General features: G+C 40.2%; 1 protein-coding gene across 1 annotated transcript; it reads left to right on the forward strand.

The window, feature by feature from the left end:
* The first annotated feature begins 5,188 nt into the window (after positions 1-5,188).
* On the forward strand, positions 5,189-11,894 carry SPINK1 (serine peptidase inhibitor Kazal type 1). Its single transcript, XM_025892323.2, has 4 exons — positions 5,189-5,283; positions 6,556-6,587; positions 8,073-8,179; positions 11,849-11,894. The coding sequence occupies exons 1-4, from the start codon at positions 5,229-5,231 to the stop codon at positions 11,892-11,894; spliced, it is 240 nt and encodes a 79-aa protein (XP_025748108.1). The 5' UTR covers positions 5,189-5,228.
* The last annotated feature ends 1,442 nt before the right edge of the window (positions 11,895-13,336 follow it).

Here is a 13,336-nt window from a genome sequence, read left to right on the forward strand (position 1 = left end):
GTGAAAATCAACAGGTGCTCAAGCAACATCCGCATTCCAGCAAGTTTTATCAGCAACCACTAGAACAGTTCTCTTAAGTTTTGTCATCACTCTTTATTCAGGTGAATAATTAGTCCTTGAAACAGAGGGGAGTAGGTCATAGTATGTTTGCTGAGTTCCTGAAGACATGCACACATAAATATGTACACAGAGAAGAAAAGAAGACAGATGGAGAGATTTACACAAGGGTAGGCCATGTAGACACACTAAATATGACTAACAGCCTAGCAGGGTAGCAGAGTTGTTCCAGCCAATGCCTATCCCATCTCATCCCTTAAGGCAAAAAATATTTATTCTATCAAGATAGTGATCATATAAAGCCTTAATATATTATCCATTTATTTCCAATCAGTGGAAGGCTCATGTTATTACCCGCTAGTAATGATCATTCCAGGGGAAATGGAGGGATAGTATTTTTGCCCAGTATTTATTTGCTTTTGTACGTTTATTTTTCACACCAAATGAATATATCATGACACACATTTTGGTAGCTGAGGATTTACTCAGAGTCACATCCCAGTTGTAAGGGCAGACTTGTAACTGCTGCCCGGTGTGCCTCTTCATGTGCTCTTCAACTTGCTGCCTCCAAAGAGCCACTTCCCACCACAGTTTTAGGACAAGTCTCTAACTAGAATTTTATCCTACTTTTATAGCAATTAAGAAAACAAGACTGTACGAGGGCACAGGACATTACTGTACTTAAGTGTTTTTCAAAAGGCAAGTCAAAACTGGTGAATTATGTGACAGAACAGAATAAAAGGCACCAAGAGTCATCCCATATAATAAGGCTATGTTTTGTTTCTTAACAATTTTATTTGTCTACACATATGTAGGCTACAACACAAAATTTATTTCTTGCTTTGGATACAGTCAAAATGTTTAAAAATCAAGGTTCGGTGCAAAGAGCCCAGTGTTTGGCATGAGACAGGTCTAAATCTGAATGTTATTTCTGCTGGTATCATTACCTAAAGAGTTCCTGCAATGAGATCCCAGCCAATTCCCTTCTCCTCAGACTGCTTATGAAACCAAAGAAAAATACCTTCTCTCAAATATTAACTCCCATTACAGTGGCTCTTAGAACCGTCTTACTGTCAACCAAACTGCTATTTAAATTATGAAAAGAGGGGCTCCTGGGTGGCTCAGTTGTTGGGCGTCTGCCTTTGGCTCGGGTCATGGTCCCAGGGTCCTGGGATCGAGCCCCGCATCGGGCTCCCTGCTCGGCAGGAAGCCTGCTTCTCCCTCTCCCACTCCCCCTGCTTGTGTTCCCTCTCTCACTGTGCCTCTCTCTGTCAAATAAATAAATAAATAATCTTCAAAAAATAATTATGAAAAGAAAAAAAATTTACTCACTCAACCTGTATCTATCAATGCTTAGCCTAAACTCCATAAACACAGAAATCCAAATCTATTTCCCTAGCAGTCAGGCCAGGATTTTTAAATATGAGGAACTCAGTGGCCATCTGAATTATAATGACAGCTGAATAAATAAAAGACTGAGTGAGCCAGTAAGTGACTATCTGTGGCAGGCAAGAGACACCGAAATGAACAAGGCATAGATCTGGGTCTTCCAAGAAAAGAAGCATATGCATGTATTACTTTATTCATGTTTTCAGCAAATATTTATTCAGAACTTTCTATTTACCAGGCACTTGGTGAGGTACTTCAGTTACAAAACAACCATATGTGCTCCCTAAAGGGAAAGGGATATTACATAATAATCATATAAACAGACATAGAATAAAATTTAAGTGATGCAGGGTATCAGGAAATAATATAACAACAAGCCCTAGCGTACATGCAGAACAGAGTGAGGAACTACTTGGAAAGGCAGCTCCATGAGAAAATTATATTTAGCCTGAGTCTTGGAGGTTAAAACCTAAAAACTATTTTTTTTCCCCTGTGGAGAGTAGCTTTGAGGAAGAAATAACAGTAGATACTGACTTGAAGGAAATTTCAGAAAGCCAAAGGGGACTTCAAAAGTTAATCTACATCTCTCAAGGCCAGATTTACCCTCAGGGAGGGACACAGACAATGATGTCATTATCTTTGCTACGTTGGTATAAAATGATGAGAAGCATTCAGCATTGAGGTTATTTCAGATACAGATTCAAGAAGAGAACATGGTAACAAATTAAGCTTGGGAGGTGGTACAAGGTAAGGGCAAAAGGAGGCAGTAAGGGGAACGATTAGGTTTTGGCTTAACCAACCTGTTGGAAGGCAGAGAAGCAAAGGGGAGACTGAAGAGAAAAGTATTTGTGGTGAGTGATCAAAGTTATTATGGGACATGTCACATTTGAAGTGCCCATAGGATGTCTAAACAGTCAAGAAGGCTCTTAGTATCTGGTCTGAAGATCCAAAGGCAGGTCTAGGAAAGAGATACGTATCTGGGGATTTTATAAAGATATAATTTAAATGATGTGAATGAATGAGTTTACCTAAGGAAAATGAAAAATGAGACATGAATAGGGCACAGGACCAATACTTGAGAAACTCTAACTCTTCACTCATTAGAAGAAGAGGAGTCAATAAGGAGGATGAAGATGATATGAGAATGGAGAAGGAATGAAGAAATGCAGAGGACTGTGCAGTCATGAAACACAAGAAAAGAAATTATATCTTGGGGCGCCTGGGTGGAGCAGTAGGTTAAGCATCTGACTCTTGATTTCCGCTCAGGTCATGATCTTGGCAGCCTGGATCAAGCCCCACGTTGAGCTCTGCGCTCAGCGGGGAGTCTGTTTGTCCCTCTCCCTCTCCATGACCACAACCTCCTTCTCTCTCCCTCCCTCTCTCTCTCTCTCACAAATAAGTAAAAAAATCTAAAAAAAGAAAAAAGAAAAAAAGAAGAAACGATATCGAGTGTGATCAAGTGTAAAGAATTAGAGGCCATGTGTTCTGAAAAATTGTCCACGGAATTAATTGATTTGAATTAGTGACCAAAACAAGAGCAAGTTCAGTGGCAGTAGAGAGGCAGGAGGAAGCTAGGATGGTGAAGGTTGACACATAAATGGAAGATGGGGGAACCATCACACACAGTTTCAACAGTGTGCTATGTGTTGCATTCAACCACCATGGCAGCCCAGAGAGAGCAGAAGTTTTCCAATAAGAAACATTTGAAGTGAACCTTAAAGACAGAGGAATTCAGCAATGCATAAGGGTAAAGAAGAACATTCCGGTTAGATGGAATGGCATTATAAATCCTGAAAAAATAACGACAATGAAATTATAGTGATGGGCAATGTTTCTAAGTGTTTACCATGTGCCAGAAACTGTTGCAAACGTTTTACATGTATGAAGCTCACCTGAACTATAGAGTCAACCTCTTCCTTCCTCTTCCATCATCAGCTCTTGGTTGGACTAGGACAGGAGCCCAGCAGCTGGTTTTCCTGCTGCTGCCCTTGTCTTCAAGTTTATTGTCTTAAGCAGGTAAAATAACCTTTTAGGATGACCACCATATCATGTCATTCCTGCGCCACAGCTCTAAGGGCTTTCCCTCAGGTTCCAAACCAAAGTCCTTACTCCAGCCTACCCAGCCCTTCACCGTCCAGGCCTCCCTGCTTCCTTTACTACACTGCCTAGGTGTCCTTCCATCACTGTGCTCCAGCCAGATTATCCATCACCCTGGATGTTTGTCAAATGGGTCAGGCAAGTTTTTGCCTAAGAGCCTTGGCCCTCGCTGTTCTCTCTGTCTGGAGTGCCTGTTCTTGGATATCTGCTTGGTTCAGTTCTACACTTCCTTCGTGTTTCTGTTCAGACATCACTTAATGACCAATCTTATAACGCCTATCTCCCGATCCTCCAGCACCCTTACCCTTTTTATCCTTTTTCTCCATAATATTTATCATAATCTTGTATGCTTTATAATTATCAGATGACTTTCTTACTGCCTGTCTCCCCCAACTAAAATGCAATGGAGGCTCCTTGAGAGCAGGGACTGTCATTTTTTACTCACTGATGTATCCCCAGACATGAGCACAGTGCAAGATCAGGGAGGATCTGAGATTTTACCCTATTGGAAGCTTGCCACAGTTAAAGGGATGCTGGCAGAAGACACAAGGCTGCTGAGTCAGAGACAAGGGACTTAATTATTCAATAGCAATAACCAGAGTGCCAGTGTCATCCGGTTTCCCAAGCCCCAGTTTCTACAAGGTGACATGACGAGGACCAAGTGGTACCTACAGAGAAAGTGCATTGTGCTCCATAAGAAGGATGCCATGCTTTTTAAAAATCCCTAATCTTTTTTAAGGGGCACCACACCCACCTACTCTTTGCACAGGTGAGAGATATTATCTTTATTATAATGAACAGGAAAAAAACTTCCCCTTTGCTCCAGAGAGAAACACTATTCCACTTTCCAAGTCCATTTGTTGTACAAACTCTTGAAAAGAGCAATTGAGGCACAGGCAGGCAATCAGTGCCTCTCCTCACAAAACAGGCAGAAACACAAGATAGAATTGAGAACTGTCTCCCAATAACACGTGGTAGAACAATACTTATGCTTGAATGAAAGATAAACACTCTGAGTTAAATGCTATTATTATTTCAGATCTCAGATGAATAAAGTGAGGCACAGCATGAATGAACTACCTGTCTAAGAACACAGAGCTAGTAAGTGTCCGGTGAGCACAATCTAGCCCTGGAGCATACATACACACCTTAGGGACCTGACCCCTCTCTAACTCTAACCTGTCTCTCTGTCAGCTACCTTGGGCTTTGTGGATGAGTGATAGAACAAAAGAAAAGAGAAAAAATAAAAAAAGGGAAAAGCTGGAAGAAAAGAAGAATAGAGAGCAATTTTTGGATATCCATACCCGTTTATATATCCAGAGCTAGAGTACAGGGGACCTTTGAGTTCATCTTATGGATGAGGCCACTGGGGCTCCCCATAGTCACAGAGGAAGTTAGGGGGAGAACCAACTAACCGACCACCAGAACTTTTCTGACAGAGTCTTGGCCTTGCATATGGCAGGCCTATGCTGTTTCTTTCATCTTTCTTACGCAAGTGACATTCCCAAAACTTGGGGCCAGGCTATGTTACAGAGTCAATGAATAGCCAAAGATCTGTGACAGGGCAGGAGGTGGTGCCTGGACGGCCAACCTAACTATATAACCCTTCCAGTCCCAGGGTTCTGAAGAGAAGTGGTAAGTTCAATGCAGTTTTCCACTGAGGTCTGGATACCGAACTTTCAGCCATGAAGGTAACAAGCATCTTTCTTCTCAGTGCCTTGGCCCTGTTGAGCTTATCTGGTAGGTGCCTTTGTATATTTTTCTGACTTAAGTAAAACCTTTTTGACGTGTTGCATTACTGAGCTCATTACATTCTAAACTTAGAGTCTAGTTTTGGACAGATCTTTTGGTCCCACCCAATGAAATGAAATAAGGTCAGGGACCTATTCCAGAGGGCTTCTTCAAACCCAGAGGTGTCTTGCTGTTTCTCATAAAATTTAGCTAGGAGGAGCTACCTCCTTACCTAGATCACCTCAGAAATTGTCAATATCAAAATCAAATCTCACCAACATTTCTTCCTTTGGATACTATCAAGTTACTTCCTCTTCCCTTCAATAAGCTCATCCAAGATCACCACCCCCTACATAATGTCAACAAACCTGTTATTTTCTAGGGGATGCAGCATGGCAATTTTAAGTATCTATCTGTAAATTCAAGAAGTGTGAATTGGACTAATAATCAGTGTAATGTAGTAGAGGGAAAGAGCTCTTTGGGGACTGATGGTGAGATGTCAAAAGAGTTCTATTCTTAACATTACTTACTAAAGAAGACTTACATGTAATTGCAAGTTAGTTTTGTGTCACAAGATCTGGCTGGTGCTAGTGGTAACTGTTTCACAAATTTTCATATAAACTCTCCACATCTTCATTTATACACTGACACTTCTTACATCACTAATTATAAGATCAAAGGTCTAGTAACCAGTTGTGAGAAGGCAGTGAACATTCAGAAGATATTTGCTCTGTGCCTGACACATTTCGAGCAGTAAGTAAATCACTTCTGTTTTCAAAAGATATGGGTCAACTTTCATGAAACGCCCAACTGAGATACTTTGGTCATAATCAAACTTCCGCTTCATTTTCTTAAGGCTTCAGCAGGCAGGGAGTGATGGGGCACCAGTCAGATGTCCTTGAGAGAAGGCAGAAATAAGAAGGGGTTGGGTGGGGCACCTGGGTGGTTCAGTGGGTTGAGCGTCCGACTCTTGATTTTGGCTCAGGTCATGATCTTGCCCTGCATCAGGCTCCGTGCTCAGCAGGAGTGTACCTGAGGATTCTCTCCATCTCCCTTTGTCCTTTCCCCTGTTCATGCGTTCATGTGTCCTCTCCTTCTCTCTCAAATAAATAAATAAATCTTAAAAAAAAAAAAAAAAGAAGAAGAAGAAGAAGAAGAAGGGTGGGGAGCAGAAGAGGCCAGCAGAGAAGTCTTCAATGGAAGTGGAAGATTGCAAATAAGGGCAGATCTGGCTTCTCCCATTTAGTACCTGACCTCCCATGTCTCATTTATGTTTTCTAGGTAACACTAGAGCTGGCTTGGTGGGAAGAGAGGTAAAGACAATTTTGTACTTTTTTATCTCTCAGGCTAGAACTATTTACTCCACTCAACTCACGGTCAAGCTGTGACATTTCAGTTCCACCTGAAGTCAGGACGGGTGTGTGGTACTAGCGAGGCTTAACCTGCGAAGTGTGGATTGTGACAGCAGTGCCCCCACAGCGGCTTATGCTGAAGGACAAATGCACCAACACACAGGCAATTTCCATGTTGTCAAATAATGCTTGCTGTGAAGGCATTCGGAACGTTCTGAGGCTATCTGGTATGGCAAGGATTTGGGGGGGGCATTCTTCTTAACTTCCCCCCAGCAGCCTTCCTCCTTACAGCCAGTTTGACCATGTTGGCATAAAGTTCTCCCAATCCCCAAGGTGAAGCTCTAATTTATAATGAACAAAAGAAAATAATAAACTCGGTTCTGCCTCTAGAAAAATATTCTATACCTAACTTTTCTTTTTTTGTTCTGAGTTTATAAATTTATTAACTGTGGTAAATTTGAAGACCAGGGAAGAGAAGTGTCCCTTTTCATTTATATCTAGTGAGGAGATAGATGGCAAACCAAAAGGGTATGAGTAAATAAATTATTACACTAATGATAAAGGTTTAAAGAAATTCAGATACCATCTGGAACCTAGCCTGGTTAGATCACAGAATGTGCCCCTAAGTGAGATGTATTTTGAGCCATGAAGGATAAGAGAATGTTAGCGAAATATAACTGGTGGGTAAAAGTAGTAGACTGAAGTGGCGAAGAGCCAAAGCTCAGGACCTAGACCAACTGGGTTTGAATCCTGGATCTGGAATTACCAGCTGCGTAGCCTTGGGTGATTTAATCTCTTTGTGTTTCACTGTCTTCACTGGAAGAAGAGTATAATAAAAAAAGTCATAGGATAGTTGTAAGATTTAAATAGAGTAATACATGAAAGCACATGCCTATGACAGCCATTCCATAACTACGAGTTCTTACTGATGTCCAGGAAACAGACTATGCAAGGGCTCCCAGGGCAGAAAGCACCTGAAGTCAACACATGACTAAGAGAAGGGCAGTGTGACTGGACCACAGTGGGCAAGGAAGACATGCCCACAGTGTGGCTGACCTGACAGGAACCAGCACCTGCCATCATTGCAAACTGGAACATGATCTCACTCACCTTATTTAAACCTCACACCACCACCATGAGATAGGTGTGGAAGCGATAATATTCTTCCCATTGTGCAGATGAAGTGACGGAGGTTCGGAGCCACCAGGAGATTTGCCCGCATATTATAGCTTGTAAACAGCAGAGGTATTACATGCAATCAGGCATTCTGTTTCGAAACCTTGGATTCTTCCTCTCAGATACTCAGTATCACTCCCCCCCATCACTGCCGGGCTTCCATCTTTAAGCTAACCAACTCCAAGGAAGTGAAAACCCTTTTAGAGATTTTGCTATAAACTCAAAGAACGCTAAATGATGGAAAATAATTCTGTTTCATTCCATTTTTAGGCTAAATGTAACACTGAAACAACTGCATGTACGAAGATCTATAATCCTGTCTGCGGGACTGATGGAGAAACTTATTCTAATGAATGTGTGTTATGTGTTCAAAATAAGTGAGTACAAATTTGAATGTCTTTTAAAATGTATTTTTAAGCTAGTCGTCTTCAAATTTTCATATATCTTATCCCTCTAAGTTCCAATCAATATACCAATAACATTAATCTTACCATGAGAGAAACAAAACATCTCGACTTTCCAAAAATAATTCCCAATCTCTTTTTCTCATTACATATCTGGTATGATTATCTACAGAGATGTGCATGTGTTTATGTGTGTGTGTGCGTTGTTATACAAAACAATACTTATTGTGTCAGGCATTGGGCAAGGCACTGAATACTCACAAATCTATGAGGCAGAGAATACTAAACCCATTATACACATGAAGAAATTGAGCCTGAGCTTAAGTAACTTGCTCGAGATCAACAAGCAGTAAGTGACAGACGTGGGTCCAAATCCTTGCTCTTTCAACTATGCTTTAAAGTCAGGTATCAGACTAAATATTTGTGAGATACAGAAGGAAGTCCAACATGTTTCAAGTCTCAGTTTGGTTATACTCAATGTTAATACAGTGTAGTCAGTGGAAAAAAGAGCAAAGTACTCTGGGAGCACAATATTAAAAACAACTAATTATGCCTGCTACAATTCGGAAAAGTTTGGAGGCTTTGTTTAGGCCATAAAGGAGAGACAGGCACTCCAATAAGAAGAAAAATCTGAACAAAAGGGAGAAAGGTATTAATAACATGGTGCAAGATAAATGTGTTAAGGAAAGGATAGTGGAATAGAGGAAAGTGTTTGAATGGTTCTCTGAATTAATTTTTCAAAAATCACTTGTATAACAAAAACTCATGCTTTACAGCAAATCAACAGATAGTCTAGATTTTTAAAAAGCTAATACACCCAAAATACCTTTTAAGTTTAAAAGATCACAGGGGCGTCTGGCTGGCTCAGTTGCTAGAACATATGACTCTTGATCTTGCATTGTGAGTTTGAGCCCCACGTCGGGTGTAGAGACTACTTAAAAATAAAATCTTGAAAAAAATCATACTTGGTGATGGTAATGATTGTGTTTACAAAAGCCCTCAAAAATACAAATATGAATTATATGGATCAGGTGACCAAAAACATTCTTTTGTAACTTTTTTTATGGGGATGAGAGCCAGCTTCAGTGAATCTCATTTTCTGAAGTGATCATAGGTAGGTGCTGGGAATCAAACTCAGGCCCTCAGAGAAGCAGATCTGCCACAAATTTCCTATTTTACTCAGCTCCTGAACACCTAACATGTGCCCAGCATTGTGCCGGTTTCCTCTGCTTTCCTTGTGCTTATGAGTAAAAGAAAATAGGTCATAAGTACAAATAAGAAAGCTTCTGGTAACTTGGGACAAGTGCCATCAAATGAGGTGTGAGGAAAGTACCTCAGGAGTGAAGGAGAGACACAGATTCCTTAGTACTAAAAGGGTCAAGAAAGGATCCATGAAAAGGATGTCATTTAAACAGGGCTCTGAATTTTGCAGCACCGCAAAGGCATTCCAGGTTAAATAAAGGTGTAGAGTGATCAAAACAAATAAAAGAGATTCCACAAGTAGCCCAGAAAACTGTTATTCTTAGAACCGATTTAGCATTAACAACTTTGACTTAGACTCAAATGACTACACGCATTTCCATTATTCCGTAGTATAAATTCCCAATAACATGACCTCTCTTCTTGGTCTGCTTTAAATCACTTCAGAAAATCCTCAGTGTTAGCAAGAATTGTTGAAATAGGGCCCCAGGGAGAGAGATCTAATATCCTCAAGTTTTAGAACCAAAATATTAGATGTTCTGCTTTGTGGTGAATTTATTTCCACACTAAATATTTGTAAAAGGAACTGGAAAACACTTGTTAATTTTCTCATGACCTAGGCTGTTGACATAAAGGTCAAACATCATATTTCCATCCAAGGGGAGGAGAAAGCAACATAACAGCCTTGAGATTTAGAAAATTCCCAAGTGCCAAGACCAAAATGCCCAACGTTTAGAATGAAATATTGCAAAAATATTAACATACAGCTGAGACACCCCATTCCCTTAGCCTTTAAAACCTACCTGTCCTGCTTACTCATTCTATTTTTTCAAAAACATTTAAATATGAGAAGAACATTTGAATGCCAGAAAATGTAACTTCTCTTCCTGTATTTCTCAGATAAGAAAACAGGTCTAGGGGTGCTTGGGTGCCTCAGTGAGTTGAGTGTCCAGCTCTTGGTTTTGGCTCAGGTGACGATCTCATGAGTCATGGGACTGAGCCCAAGTCGGTCTGCTTGAAGATCCTCTCCCTCTGCCTCTTCTCTCACTCTCTCTCAAATAAATTAATTGATTTAAAAAAAAAAAGAAAACAGGTCTAGAGAGAAAATGTGGCTTTTCCTAGTGTAAAATACTTACAATGTACCATACCACCTTTCTCTCTACTGCCCGTTAAAAGCCCCCCAAAAATACTTTGTTAACTAGAACCAGGCTCTGACCCTAGTTGTTGGGTTTTGAGATGGGTAGACAAAGGCTTGCATCTCCATGATCATTACGTGCTTGTCAGATATAGTCAGTAAGGACTTTTTTCTCTGTCTTCTCAGGGAATTTGTACTGGCAAATTCTGTTCTGTAGACCGGCACTCTCTAGTAGAACTTTCTGCAAAGACGGAAATGTTCTGTAACTGTGTTGTCTAGTATGGAAGCCACTAGCCTTGCCACCAGTACTTAAAATGTGGCTCGTACAACTGGGAAAGTGAATTTTTAATATTACATAACTTTAACTGATGTGAATTTAAAGAGCTAAATAGGGATGGTGTCTTCTATATTGGACAACACAGCCATAGAAGGTAAGTCAACCTGTGTACTGTGTTTAGATGTTTGTGCTATGTATACTAAACAACTCAGACAAGTATTATGCATGGATGATATTTATGGAACAAGAAAACAATAAAACTCTTAAAATGAAGAATCATCAAGGTCCAGATAAATACATGCATAGATATACAGAAGTCAGATGTCCTCAAGTAACAAAGAAATAGAAGAATTTTTATAAACCAGTAGTATATTCAAGGAAAGGATGGTTAAAAAAAGAGAGAGAGAGAGAGAGAGAGAGCTCTGAAAACAACCTCATAAGGCACAATTACAGGATTTAGGAGTACTCAGCTGACAGATAAGAAAACTGGTTTGGGAAAGATAGTGTCCTGGGGAGCAGAGTGGTTTTATCTGGAGGGGAGGATGCTCAGACCTGGCAGGTGTCAGATAGGATATAGATATGATTTCCTTATGTGAGATTTCACAGGTATTAAACCCCAGAGTTCTAAGGCAAAGGATCAGTCAATTAGAACATCCTGTAGTAGCCCAGGCACCAGCTAAGCTGGATGCCTTGTGGCTAGAACAATGATATTAGGAGAAAAAGAAGCAATGATGAATTAGAGATTGATTTCAGAGGTTTACTGTAATGCCACAGTAGATCTGTAAACTCTGTAAGGACATTTTTCCTTTCTGTTGTATCCCTAGTGTATGTAAGAAAGAGTGTCTGTCAATATTTGATGAATTAATGAATAAGTGAATGAATACATGAATGAAAGGCAGGGAAATGGGAATAAAAATTTGAAACCTTTCTATTTTAAATAAAGCTGATGTTTTTTCATTGTTTTTCTCCCATAGTCACTTTTTTTGTCAGCAAAATTCAAGCTGATTTTTTTTTTCATTCTCTTCTACAGGAAGCACCAGATCCCTGTCCTCATTCAAAAATCTGGACCTTGCTGAGAACCAAGGTTCTAAAATCTCCTGTGGTTCCCACAATGCCTAGCGGACCTGACTGTTGAATAAAATGCATCTAAATACTTCCTGTTGTTCCTGTATGCTTTTTCCTCAAAGGCATGTTTGATTACACTGGGGTCAGGGGACTGAGACAAACTCAGAATAGACCAGATTTTACAAAATACAGCAATTCTGAAATCTTGGACAAGGTTTCCATCATGATGCTTTTTCCTTCTCCATTACCTTCCTCACATACTATCGTCTCAGGAAAATGTGATTACAGTTACTAACTGACAGGACCCAGTTGATGCTGAGGACAAAAATCCCACAGAGAATTAAACTAGCTTCAGAAGGAATACTTGGAAAACTTTCAGTCCAGAAACATGTTATCTGTTAGCTTTCGTGACTGAAATAATTTCTTTAGGTTTCCTTGGGATTTAATAGAGCAACCATTGTACGAGGACTCTGTGTAGTTGACTTGGCTTTATATGTGAGCCACAATAACCCTGTAAGGTTATCCTTATCTTGTGAGTCAACGTAGAAAAGTTAAGTAACCTGACTAATAGCACCGGCAAATAAGGTAGCAGAGTTAGGTTTTTAATCCAGGGTGGACTCAAAAATCTAATGCTTCGTCTAAACCACAATCATCTCAGGTGGATTATTCCTTGCCTATTTCTTCTATAGGAAATTTAGGTAGCTTCCTCATATTAAAAGACCTATGTGCGTAGGGACAGCAAATAAGGTAGAAGTAAGAAGTACCTCAAAAGAAAAAGTATCTATAATCACTAAAAAAGAGATGGAAAAGCAGTTTGAATTCTTGAGCCCTTATGAAGAACTAGCCGAGAAGGGAGAAGCAGATGGAGGCCTAAAAAAACCTGAGATGTATCAGGTGCATCAAAATCTTTCCCAACACAGTTGCCTGACACTCTTAAGGTTTAGGATAATTTCTTGTCATGTTCAAAATATTCACGTCTTGAAGCTTAAATCTGACCACTAGAGGATGCTGTGGTCTCCCCAGTGACAGCCAAACCAGAGCCTAAAGCTCGCCAGATACCATGCTAACAGAAGTTATGGATGCAAGATGGCTTCCTGCATCTCGTCTGTGATGCTAGAGGACATTTGAAGGGCACCCTTAATAGTAAACAACTTTGCCACAGTAAACGGAATTTAAATAATTGAATGCTGGAAATTGTCATGTCTAATTGGACCATTTTACAGGTCTGGAGAGAAGAGGTTTGAAGGTTGTAAGTAGAAGCAATATATTAACCCTTCATTGCCTTCAATGGTTCTGCTCCCTCTCTCTCTGACCTGTTAAAAGGTAAACAGAGGCAACCCACATTTCCGCCTGGCCATAATTTTTGGAGCTGCCAACCTGACAGATGCCAGGCCAAGTTCTCAAGACACAAAAGACAAACAAGAAGGGAAAGGATCGACAACTAATGGTATCT

Source organism: Callorhinus ursinus, unplaced genomic scaffold (genome assembly GCF_003265705.2).
Source record: "Callorhinus ursinus isolate GAN/ISIS: 27379988/994484 unplaced genomic scaffold, GSC_fseal_2.0 scaffold23, whole genome shotgun sequence".
Lineage (NCBI taxonomy): Eukaryota > Metazoa > Chordata > Mammalia > Carnivora > Otariidae > Callorhinus > Callorhinus ursinus.

What these genes read in the sequence shown, in the direction of transcription:
- SPINK1 (XM_025892323.2), top strand. Translation starts at nt 5,229, where the DNA reads ATGAAGGTAACAAGCATCTTTCTTCTCAGTGCCTTGGCCCTGTTGAGC. An exon ending in GGCCCTGTTGAGCTTATCTG is followed by an intron (nt 5,284 to 6,555) that starts GTAGGTGCCTTT and finishes TATGTTTTCTAG; the next exon opens with GTAACACTAGAGCTGGCTTG. An exon ending in GTGTTATGTGTTCAAAATAA is followed by an intron (nt 8,180 to 11,848) that starts GTGAGTACAAAT and finishes TCTCTTCTACAG; the next exon opens with GAAGCACCAGATCCCTGTCC.